The 11,647-nt window shown below is 57.8% G+C and overlaps 1 protein-coding gene and 1 long non-coding RNA gene across 7 annotated transcripts; one reads left to right on the top strand and one right to left on the bottom strand.

Annotated features, from left to right (window-relative positions):
• Positions 1-1,169: 1,169 nt before the first annotated feature.
• Positions 1,170-5,592, bottom strand: LOC141569450 (uncharacterized). Its single transcript, XR_012493093.2, has 3 exons — positions 4,985-5,592; positions 4,362-4,461; positions 1,170-2,512 (listed from the first exon to the last, which is right to left on the bottom strand). It is a non-coding gene; the product is annotated as an uncharacterized LOC141569450 (long non-coding RNA).
• Positions 5,593-5,656: 64 nt separating this feature from the next.
• Positions 5,657-11,543, top strand: RAB26 (RAB26, member RAS oncogene family). 6 transcript variants are annotated; one of them, XM_088801348.1, is made up of 9 exons: positions 5,659-6,030; positions 7,089-7,199; positions 9,406-9,447; positions 9,538-9,604; positions 9,715-9,767; positions 10,094-10,159; positions 10,244-10,300; positions 10,393-10,479; positions 10,578-11,543. In XM_088801348.1, exons 1-9 carry the CDS (start codon positions 5,836-5,838, stop codon positions 10,716-10,718), a joined length of 819 nt encoding a protein of 272 aa, XP_088657474.1. In that variant the 5' UTR covers positions 5,659-5,835; the 3' UTR covers positions 10,719-11,543. The 6 variants fall into 6 exon arrangements, with proteins under 6 accessions (XP_088657473.1, XP_088657471.1, XP_088657474.1 ...); XM_019713193.3 differs by having other exon boundaries at positions 5,661-6,030; positions 10,403-10,479; XM_088801346.1 differs by lacking the exon at positions 9,715-9,767 and having other exon boundaries at positions 10,403-10,479.
• The last annotated feature ends 104 nt before the right edge of the window (positions 11,544-11,647 follow it).

Below are 11,647 nucleotides of genomic sequence, written 5' to 3'. Positions count from 1 at the left end.
AAACTGGACGAAGAAAGCACAGAAAAAGAAATCCACAGTCCAATGATTTTTAGGTCTGTCCCAGCCACAGAATCTTTGTTTCAAACAAAATCCCCCAAATAGAAAGTCGAACTGCTCTGGAGCCCCCACAAGGATCCAGCTTTCCTGACACCTTGAGTTCAGCCCTGTAAGACTCATTTCACAAATTCCAGCCTCCCAAATGTAGGATGATAAATTTGGGTTGTTTTGTGCCACTGTTTGTGGGAATTTGTTACAGCAGCAATAGGAAAAGGATACAGGTGCCATTACCAAATCTAGTAGTGGTTACCTCTGAAGATAGGATCTGGAGAGTCCCAGAACTTTTATTCTTGCCTTTACCTTTTATATTGTTGACATGCCAGCAAAAATCATATAGTAATTGTATTAGTAAGAAAAAGAAGAGATAATGTAATTGAAGCACTTGGCCTACTCCAGGGTCAGCGAGTGCACAGGCTTTAGTAGTTGTCATGGCTACACAGGGGTCTGTTTTATTCCTTTACACCGATGCCCCCTGCCATGAGGCCTGGAATGGCACTCAGAGGCTGCCTGGAGAGCCTGGTTAGGAGGCAACTGGGGGTGTTCTGTGCAGCCCAAGCCCAGAGGTCTCACCTACATGGGGCCTCATTGCAGGGTCTGGATCACAGCCAGGCGTCCTCCTGATCCCCTGCTCTGCAGCTGGCACATTTTGCATCCTGAGACTGTCAAGAGCACTCATGTGTAAGGACCTGAGCTGCTGAGGGGAGTGATGGCAGAGGGTAGACCTGCAATCCCACCTGCAAAGAAACCCCCCTCTGCTCCCGCCCTGCCTGGAACGGTCCTTTCCCCATTCAGGAACAGATAGGCCCCTATACTTGGCCACCTGCTTAGCAGGGCCGCAGTTCGTCCAAGGGGAGTACTGCACTTGGACATGGAGGGGGGTGGAGGAGTGCACCTCTGACACCAGCTGCTTTCTGGCATGACTGGGTTCTTTTCTCTTTGGGATGGAAGTCAAATTCAGTGCTGCTGCAGTGCCTCTCTGACGTCTCCATGGTAACGTTCATGTGGATTTCATAGAACATAAGGTGTTTGAGGCTGAAAGGAACCTCGAAGATCAGCTCCTTCCACCCCCTCATTTCCCAGAGTGGGGAGCAGGCCCAGAGAGGGGACGCCACATGTCCAGGGTCTCACAGCAAGCCAGAGACCCAGCTGGGGCCTCTGCCTTCTGGCACCATGCCCAGCTAGGGTCTCCTTTTCCGAGACTGCAGGCAGCTAAATTCCACAGGACTGACTTCTTGGGAGATGCTCCAGGGACACAAACTTTGGGGGCTTTGCCACACCCCTCCTTGCTAAAGGATCGCTGAAGTCCAGCCTAACTCTGTCCTGCTCAGTCATGGAACTCTCCATTCAGTGCTTGGTGGGGACAGATGGGCACTGGCCTCAAGAAGCTCACAGACTGGTGTAGAGACAGTGTCACTCCCCGGGGAACCTCTGGACAGCAACTGTAAGTGTCCAGGGAGCAAGAAGTGGGGGTAGGAGGAGCCAGAGAAGGCTGCCTGGAAGAGGGGGCTCTAAGCAGAGCCTGGAGTTCGAGGAGGAGGATCATTTCTTCCAGAGCCTGCCTGGCTTGAGGGCTGTGCGCTATGGACGAGCAAAATGTGGGGATGAAGCTGGAGGACTTGGAAAATGGGATTCCAGAAGGAGACTGCCCCAGACAATACATCCCAGAGGGTTGTCATGTCTGGGGGCTCATGGCACATGTCACTCCAGGACAAGGGGGTCAGACACTCAGAAGGACAAGTCAGAGGGCAGAGCACTGGAGCTGGAGGCCCTGGGCATGAGGGGACCAGGAATCGGGGCCACCAGAGGGTACTAGGTGTGAGGGTACACAAGTGAGGCCTCAAGGAGGCTGGGGTTGCTCCATCCCTTTGTTGGGACATGGACTCATGTAGGCCCTTCCCTGATCAGGGGAGCCAGCCTTATGCCAGCCAGGTGGAGGGCTGAAAGCACCCCTCCCCAGAGAGACAGTCCTCACCCTCCACCTCTTGCTCAGCCACATGGCTCACCTCACCTTCATGCCCTGCTTCAGGGGCCTGTCCTGGACTGCAGGGGTCTTCTCCTCTCTAGGTATAAAGATCCCAAGATTCTGGGCATTGCCAGATCCGGCCAAAGCCCCCCTCCTGACCTTTCCCACCAAACGGGCTCTTTTCCTCCTCCTGGCTAGCAGCATGTTCTAGTTCTATATTGCTACGTAATGAACACCCCTCCCCCCAAATGCTCACAAATCTGCATTTTGGGCAGGGCTCAGCTGGGTGGTGTACGTCCGCTCTACACGGAATCTGCCAGGACTAGAGCATCCATGGCCAGGATGCCTTCTTTACTCACATGGCTGGCAAGTGGGTTCCTCTACACGTGGGCTTCTCCATGAGGTTGTTTGGGCTCTCTCACGGTACGGCAGCTGGGTTCCAAAAATGAATGTTCCAGGAGACAGGAAGGGGGAGCTGCCAGTCTGTAAGTTCTGGGTCCACAAATGGACACTGGGTCACTTCTGCCGTCAAAGCAATCATAGCTTCCCCCCAGACCCAAGGGCGGGGGACATGACCCTTCCCCCTGATTGGGAGGATTGGCAAAGAACTTGCCATCTCTAATCCACCTGAGCACCCCCCGGCTACGTCTCATGGGCTCTGACTCTTTTTTGCCTCACCTCCAGGCCTGCAGATTTTGTCTCTCCTGAAGGTCCCCTCTGTCCTTATTACCTCCTCCGGGGCACTGCAATCCCCCTCAAACTTCTCTCCCTGCCCCCAGGCTGCACCATCCATCATCCCCTTTTGGCCACTCTCCAATATTCCCATAGCAACATCCTCTCTCTGTTGCTCTGCTCAGAAACCATGCATGGCTCCCTACTTCTCAGTGAACAATTTCCAAGCTCCTAGGCAAAACATTCACGTCCGCTTTACAATCTAGCCCTCTCCTGCGTTACCAATTGGATTACCTCCCATTTCCTCCAAGCAACTGGACCACACTTTGGCCTCTTCTGCTCAAAGTGCCCACCTACTGGCACTCTGAGCATGCATATATTCACTCCCTGCACCTGGCAAGTTTCTCTGTCTCCTTTCCTGTTGGACTCCTGCTCAACCTTTAAAGCCCAGTGAAAATGCCCCTGCTTTGCAAAGCCTTGCTCTCACTACTTGATCACACTAGTGTTATCGTTGCACATTGAGACACATTGTGCCTTAAATCCTTGTTAGCAATGACGTGTCCTCCTGAAGTGGGCCCCATGTTTCTTACTCATATATGTATTTTTTTTTTAACCAATTTAATAACTGTTTATTGAGGCCCAGAGCCAGCTGCTAGGGATATAGCAATGACCAAGACGAGAGACTTCCTGTGCCCAGAGAGCTTACATTCCAGAGGGTGAAACAGATGGCAAACAGAGGAACCAAGAGACATAATGATCAAAGATTAGAAGGATTGCTGGAAGGCAAGAGAAGAAAAAGGGGTGCTGTGATGCAGGGGTCCAGAACTCCCTGTTTTCAAGGAAAAGCAGAGACCTGGTGTTTTACATACACTCTCTTATTTTTAAAGGTTGCAAAGTCAAGCCTTTTTGCTCTGCTGCTCTCAGATTCCCTCCTCTCCTGGACTCCCACTCTCTTTGGCATGCCTGCCTCCTTCTCTCTTCCTGGTTACCCCAAAGTACTAGCTGCCCCTCCCCCAACTCAGGCTGCCCCACCTGCAGCCACCACCCCTAGGGCACACAAACTCTGCTGTGGCTCCATGCCCTGGGGACACTGTGGTCAGCAGCTGGCAGGAGGCGTAGGGAGTCCCAGAGCTCTGAGGCCAGTGGGCATTGGCTAGCGGAGACTCTGGGCCTGCCATCCTGAAGCCAGGCTTCTAAGGGTGAATCACCTGGTATCCCCAGGGCCACAGCAGTGGGAGCCCAACAACCCCGCCTTAGGCCCCACTACCCTTAAATCTGGTCACTGGCCGGGAAGAAGTCAGGGGCCAGAGGAGAAAGATAGGAAAGGAGGCCAGGGGGCCTGAGAGGGCTTCCTCAGGTTTGTCCACCAGCTCTGAAAGGGCCTTGACGGATGGGTCTCCGGGGGACCCACAGGCCAATCTTGCCATGGGACAGATTTAGGGTAGTGGGGCCTAAGGTGGGGTTGCTGTGGCCCTGGGGATAGCAGGTCATCCACCCTTAGAAACCCAACTTCAGGATGGCTGGCCCAGCATCTCAGCTCTCCGGAGCCAGTTCCCAGGTGTAAATCTTGGCTCTGCCACTTTCTGGCCTGGTGACCTAGGACAGCTCCTTTCCCCTCCCTGGGCCTCAGTTTCCCCATCTGAATATTGGGGATCAAAGCAGCACCCACCTCACAGGACAGATTTGAAGATGACATGAGCCTGGCGCACGATGGTGCTCATTGAAGGGCAGCTTTCCACAGCCTCTCCAGTGTCGGTCCTTGCCAGGCCCTATCGAGGAATAGCTCTGCTGGGAAACATCCCTCCATCTGTGTTTTCCTAGACCTCTGACCTTGAGAGGCAGCTTCTACCCAAAATAATTAGCTGAGCTCTGGGCACTGCCAGCTGACAGGGCCCAGGCCTCTGACGGGCCCAGGGTCCCAGTGATAGTTGTCACGTCTTGGGGGGACAGCAAGGCCACCCCTCCAGCTCACAGAGTATGGACCAGAGACTGCTCCCAGGGGTGCTGCCCTTCTGTCTGTACCCACTGCCCCCAAGCCCCGGGCAAGGGGCATCTTGAGTCACCACTCCCAGGATTCCATGACACCTTAGCCTTATTCTCAAAACCCAGAGCATCTTGGGTGGGAGTCCTGGGACACTGCCCTAGGCAGTCCAGGTGGACAGGAGGTGTCAGGGCGTGGAGAGGGGTCTGCCAGGGACCAGAGTGGGGTTTTGACAATCAGCACTTGGCCGGCTTGGGGCCAAAACCTGGCACTGGAAGGCCAGCCACAGCCTGGGGGTGGGGGCCTCTCACCTCCTTCCCCAATCAGACCCTTGAGGGCAGAGAGCCTGCTGCTGGCGGTGGAACAGACTTCCCTTTTCTTAAGGATCCCGTGGCTTCGGCCCAGCAGGTAGGTGGAGAGCCCCTGCCAGCTCAGCCCTGATGCTCAGCGGTGCCGCTACATTTTGCCTCTGATAACCAGCTGTCAGTTGAGCCCCAAGCCTTTGTTTGCCCAGCCTGAGTGGAGTGTTGGAGCTTCCTGGACCCGCCTGCCTTGGAAGAGAGGAAGGCCCACAGCAGGTCAGGTGGCATCTCTGGTAGACAAGGACAGAATCTCGGGGTGCTCACCCCAGGCAGGCCCACTGCTTCAGCACTCCCTACTTTAGGGCATTCCCCTTGACCCAAGCCCTGAGGTGTTCCAGTGGAGGTGTGGGTCACTGCGCAAGGGGCAGCGCGGGGCGAAGTGGCACACAGCGCGCAGAGGAGCGACACGATCCCGGGTGCTCCCTCACCCAGGCCCGCCGCCTCACACCCCGGCCCAGACCCGGAGGCGGCCACTAAGACGCGCTCACCTGGCAGGGGTTCACCCAGGGGCGGCCGGCAACTGACCCCACCCATCGGGCGGCTGGCTCATTTGCATGGCCCCACCCCAAAGCGGCCATTGGCCGCGGCGGCGGCGGGAGGCAGGGGCTGAGTGGCTGAGGGGCTGTGGGGCGGCGGGGGCGGGGCGGCGGGGAGCTGGGCGCCCAGGATGCCGCTGCCGCCGCCGCCGCCGCCGCCGCCACGGGACGAGTTCGGGTCCCGGTCGGGCTCCGAGGGCGCGGAGAGAAGGGCGGCCCGGGGCGCGGCGGCTGCAGCGACAGCGCACTGAACGCCTGCGCGCCATGTCCAGAAAGAAGAACCCCAAGAGCAAGGGGGCCCCCGCGCCCGCTACCTCAGCGCTTCCCGGCTCCAATGGGCCCCGGCCCGCGCGCCCCGGGACTGCGTCCCCTGGCCTCCAGGCGCCACACAACGGGCCCCCGCAGCCCGGCCGGCCCTTGCTTGGTGGCGGCGGCGACTTCTACGACGTTGCCTTCAAGGTGAGCGAGGCACCCCCACCCCATGCGAGCGCAGCAGGTGGCGTCCGGCAGGAGCCGATTGGGGAGGGGGTTCGAGGCGGGGGGTGCAAGGCCCTGCAGAGTTCCGGCATGGAGCTAGCTGGAGCGGTACCCCGCAGCTGGCACAGCTGAGACGGTGCATCGTATGCACACACACAGCTGTCAGAGCTGGGTTTGGGATATTCAACAGCTGGCAAGGCATACCCCTCACCCCACCTCCAGATGGCAGGACCGGACAAGGCGTTCCGTAGGAGTCAGAGCCAGGTGCCCTCTCCCCTCTCCCTAATGTCTCCGACCCCGCTGGAGCCACAGTTTCATCATTTCCCATATGCTGCCTTCCCTCACCCCCAGGGTCTGTGGGTCTCCTAATTTATAGGGGGCAGGGAGACTAAGAAGAGGTTTGCCAGTTGGGTGGGAAGCACTGGGACCTCCTCCAGGCCAAGGCAAAAGCTTGTGAATTGTGGGGGGTTGGAAAGACCATCTTCAGGTTTGGGAGGCTTTGGCGGCAGGCTGGGGGAGGGATGGGAGAGGGAAAGGCCTGACTGACCCTCCCTGCCCACAGACCTGGCTTATGCCTCTCCTCATGCCAAGATCTGACCCTCATTTGGCAAATTCTTTTTGAGTCTGGCTGGGATTGGAAGAAGCCCCGTGGTACAGAGGCCCCCACAGGCCTTCTAGGAGGTCCCTAGCCGCCAACCCCCAGGCTGTGCTCCCCACCAAACCTCAGATGCTCCCCTCCAGATCAAGCATGGTGTCCAGGGCCTGGGGGTGGGGTTTAGGTAGGGCCCTGAATGGAGGCAGCTGCCCCCACTCCCCACGCATTGAGATGAGCAGAACCTTGTAGAGGTGAAAGCTGGAGGTGCAGGCCGGCTGGGACCAAGACTGCTGGGTGTCCCTCAGGCCCTGCTGAGCCTGTGACACCTCCCTCCACTTCTGCCTCTCTGACCAGCCAGCTCAGGGAAGTCCAAGCATCCCTCTGGGTAGGCCAGCCTCCTGGTTCCCTCTGCCCCTAACACCTCTGCCCCTCCTGCTCACCCCAGGTCATGCTGGTGGGGGACTCGGGCGTGGGAAAGACCTGCCTGCTCGTGCGCTTCAAGGATGGGGCTTTCCTGGCGGGGACCTTCATCTCCACCGTGGGCATCGACTTCCGGGTGAGAATGGAGGCTGATACCCTGGGCCCCTAACACCAGCTCACTGAGTTCTCATAGCACTCCTGGCAGCTGGTTCTCCATTGTCCCGTGGCAGTGACACACTCACAAGGTGGAGCTACTGTCTGGACTGTCTCTGAGTCAGGGTTGTTGAGGTGGGGTGCCTTAACCACCAAGCTGCTGCCTGCCTCTGACACCCCAAGGATTCTGGAGACAGGTGGTGGCTGTATCTGACTGAAGCAGTGATGGTAACTCTGTGCCTGGGGCCAGCACGACTCTGGAGATGTATCCTGTGCCTCGGGGTTGGTGGTCACCGGTGCCCACAGGGTGGTGGCTGTCAGAGGGAACTCAAGGCCCATGTCCACTTGGGAGGCCCACATCGCTGACCCACTGTACATAGGGGGCCCTGAGATGCCAGGTGGGCCACCTAGGACCTACAAGATAGGTGGCTGTGGCACTTGAGCACACACACAGTTCATCCCGCAGCTGGAGAAAGGGTGTTACCTTGAGACTGGGGGCTTGCTTGGGGGAAAAGTCCCTGCCCTTGGGTGAGGAGGCTCATGGGAAATGCTTCCACCTGACTGCTCTCCCCTGCCAGAAGCCCTTTACCACCCCCAGTTGGAGGGCTGAGTTCTTCTGGGGGGTGTCTGTGGACTCTTGGCTCTCAAGACCCTCCAGCACCCCAAGCAGCAGGAAATGATCTGGGCCTCTGGCATCAGAGCCCCCATCTCTGCCCACTAGTCTGAATTCCATGTGTCAGTGATGGGGTGCTGTTGAGGTGCTGGTGTTCTCTGCAAATCCCAAATTTGCATTTTTCTCACCCTTTAATTAGACCCAGTTGGCAGGAGGGTGGGAGAGGCCCATTCTGGCAACAGGAAAGGGGGGCTCCCTCCAGCCTGGAGTCATTTTCTGCCCTATTTGGGGGGCCAGGTCCCCTCAGATCCTCTGAGATGAAGGGTTGAGGTGCCAGAAGGGGGTTGGTCTAGGCCCAGGGCAGGTGGCCCTTTGCCTGTCCTGATCCAGAGTCTCTCTTCTCACCTCCCTCTTGGCTCTGGGGCTGGTGGTGAGGGAAGTGAGGCCAGTTGGTTCACACCCTTCGGGGTGAGGAAGGTGGGGTTGTCCCTCCCTAGCCGGCAGATGGCTGTGTTTAGTTCCCCAGAGACCCAGAAGCACCCTGACAGCAGGAACCTGGGGAAGAGGGAGGCAGTGACATTACAGCCACCCCCCACCCCCAGCCAGCAGATGGGAACCAGGGTTGGGCCACTCCCTGCAGGGCCAAGCAGCAAACAGTGAGCACCCACTGTGTACCAGGCAGAGTTCCGCACTCGGGTTACTACACTGGGCCCTGTCCTCAGGGAACGACTGCCTTCCAGGCATGGAGAGCAGCTTTTAAATCAGAATAGACGTTTTGAATCCTCACTCTGGGCCAGACACACGCTTCTCAGTGCTTTGCATATAGTAACTCATAATTTGAGCAGTCATGTGATGGGCACCCTGGTTATCCCCATTTGTGGGTGGGGAAACTGAGGCAATGTTAGTAACAGGCCTGTGGTCACAAGGTGATTTCAAATGTCATGCAAATGGCTCTAAGCAAAAGGAGCGCATGTGCAGAGCTGTGGGAGGTGTCAGTGGCTGGGGTCTGCACTTTGGGCAGGGCTGGAATGGAGAGGGGGTAATGGATGGGGTTTAAGGTGCTGGGGGAAAGGAGACAAAGCAACAGGATTCAGTGACTGGGGGTGGGTGGCAACAAGGGGCCTGTCAGTGGAGCTGATGGGGTCATGTGCCAGGCTTGCAGGCAGAGGGAGAACCTGGCCCAGAATTGGACACCGCTGGCCATGGAAGGCAGCAACCTACATGTCTATCAGTACAGCCATGTAAGCAGGAAAGGGGCCTCGGTGCCCCGAGTGCACAGGTTATCAGGAGGGGTTCACCAGAGGCAGGAGAGATGGGTAGACCTCAGGACTTGGGTTCAAGGGTGAGCATTAACTGCATGTAAAGGGTGAGATGGTCAGATGAGAACCAGGAGGCAGAGCCCAGCCAGCTGAGGGGCAGACAGGATAAGAAGGAATTCAGGGCATGCCAGGGAACCCTCCATTTCAGGTTGTCCTGGCCTGGCATTGCCCACATCTCCCCCAGACTGCCCACTTGGGAGCCCACTGCCAGAGGGTGGCACTGGGCCCTTTGTTGGAGCTGGCTGGTTGTGTTTCAGAACAAAGTTCTGGACATGGATGGCATGAAGGTGAAGTTGCAGGTAAGGCAATTGGGGGAGGGTGAGTTGAAGGCAGGGGACACCCAGGAAAGAGTGGGCAGCCCCAACTACTGGCCATACCTGTCACTGCAGATCTGGGACACGGCTGGCCAGGAGCGGTTCCGCAGTGTCACCCATGCCTACTATCGTGATGCTCATGGTGAGCTCCTGGGCAGAGGGTCCCAGCCCCAGAGACTTGGAGGGTGATACACGAGGTTGTGGGTGCTGGGTAGGCTGTTGCAGGCGTCCTCACTGGCCTTCTGCCCCCAGCACTGCTGCTGCTCTATGATGTCACCAACAAGGCCTCCTTTGACAACATCCAGGTCAGTGGCTTCTTTCCGGGTGAGGTGGGCATCCCATCCATCCCCAACCTCCCTCAGGCAGCTGGCATCAGGGCCCCAGAGGGTGCTGAGGACCCTACTGACAGCAAGGAGGGGAAAGGCCCCTCTGCGCTCCTGGTGGCCCAAGGTGACAGTATGAGCTGAAGGTGGCCGGGGTGACCTCCCAGCTCCATCAGTCCAACACCTTGGATAAAGTATGTCAGGGGCACCCCAGCATGGCACATGGGGAGCAGTTTCCGACAGGCACTGTGTAGAATGTGCCCTGGAGGGGCAAAGTACCTCCAGTCTGATCTCAGCTCTCCCAACAGGCCTGGCTGACGGAGATCCAGGACTATGCCCAGCACAACGTGGTGCTCATGCTGCTAGGGAACAAGGTGGGCACCCCTGCCTGTCCTCTCCACCCTGGCTCTGCAGGGGGGTGAGCCCCAGGCCAGCTCTCACCAAGACCCCTGTGCCAGGTGGACTCCACCCAGGAGCGTGTGGTGAAGAGGGAGGACGGAGAGAAGCTGGCCAAGGTGAGTTGGGGTGAGGGGCTGCCCCAGGGGTGCCCCCCTGGGGCAGTAGGGCCTGGGTTGTCCCCTCCAGGCTGCCACCCTGCTGGCAGCAGCTGTTTGCAGGAGTATGGGCTGCCTTTCATGGAGACCAGCGCCAAGACAGGCCTCAACGTGGACTTGGCCTTCACAGCCATAGCCAAGTAAGTCCTGGCTGTCACCAGGTAGGCCTCCAGACCCAGTGTCTGAATCCCCTTGGGGATACAGGCCACCCCGTTCCATGGTCACCCCTACCCCACAGGGAGTTGAAACAGCGCTCCATGAAGGCCCCCAGCGAGCCCCGCTTCCAGCTGCACGACTATGTCAAGAGGGAGGTCCGTGGGGCCTCCTGCTGCAGGTCCTGAAACAAGCTGGGCACAGCCACCGGGGTTCCAGCTGTTGAGGCCCAGGCTCAGCCCAGCCCCCGCAAGTCTCGTCTACAGGTCTCTCGGGCATGTCACCCAGTGGTCAGTCCCAGGGTGCCCATTTCCAGGACTCCCAGGCTGAGCCTTGCCCTTCTCTTGTCCTGGTGACAATCTATAGCCTCAGTCCTAACAAATGGGTTTCAGGGAACCAGTGAGTCTGTGGCCCCCAGTTCACCTGCCCCTGCCTGAGTGCATTCTGTACAGAAAGGGGCACCCTGCAATGTACAGACTGGGATGTCTGGTCCCCTGCTCACCACAGCCCTCTGCTGCCCCCTCCTGGATAAGCTCAGCTTTGAGGCTAAGCTGCAGTGACCCCACGTGTACAGTGCCTAACCCCTTAGAAAGCCATGTCTTCAGCTGCACATGCTGCCCAGGCAGGGAATGGCAGGACTCCTGCCCATGCCTGGGGTAGTGGGCTTCACCAATAATCACCTGCGTTTGTGCCAAGATCCAGGGCTGCGTGTTCCCAGCCCACCAACGAGGAGGCTCTGGCTCAATCACCAGGGTCTTCCCCTCATGTTTCCTTGAAGGATGCCAAGACTGGCTTTGTAATACAGGGAATACCATGTGGCAAATCACAGAAATGTCAGGGAAACTAGGACTACCAGCCCTTGCCTGCTGACCAGGGTACCATCTTGGCAGGCCATGGTATCGGGCATGGCTTGCTCACAGCGGAGGCCGGTTCTTGGCGAGGTCAACCTAAAAAGGCTGGCAGTGCCCTCTACCTTATACTAAAATCTTCAAGTCTGTTGATTAAGAGTCTTTGTTTTCAATCTTAGTGAATAAAGTTGTGTTTTCTGGAATGCCTGTCTCGTCCATTGATATCCCCTCTTAGAGATCTCAGCCAAGCCCAGGTCCCAAATTCAACACTAAGAGGGTGGCACTCCCTCATAACCAGGGTGGGGAA

The sequence above is a fragment of the Rhinolophus sinicus genome, chromosome 10, assembly GCF_057876585.1.
Source record: "Rhinolophus sinicus isolate RSI-liver-muscle chromosome 10, RSI-T2T, whole genome shotgun sequence".
NCBI classification, from domain to species: Eukaryota; Metazoa; Chordata; class Mammalia; order Chiroptera; family Rhinolophidae; genus Rhinolophus; species Rhinolophus sinicus.
Note: the sequence above shows the minus strand (reverse complement) of the source record. Positions and strands in the feature narration are given on the sequence as shown.

Coding starts and splice junctions, on each gene's coding strand:
- RAB26 (XM_019713192.3), top strand. CDS start 5,836: ATGTCCAGAAAGAAGAACCCCAAGAGCAAGGGGGCCCCCGCGCCCGCT. Junction 10,160..10,243: donor TCATGCTGCTAGGGAACAAG/GTGGGCACCCCT, acceptor CCCCTGTGCCAG/GTGGACTCCACCCAGGAGCG. Junction 10,480..10,577: donor GCCTTCACAGCCATAGCCAA/GTAAGTCCTGGC, acceptor CCTACCCCACAG/GGAGTTGAAACAGCGCTCCA.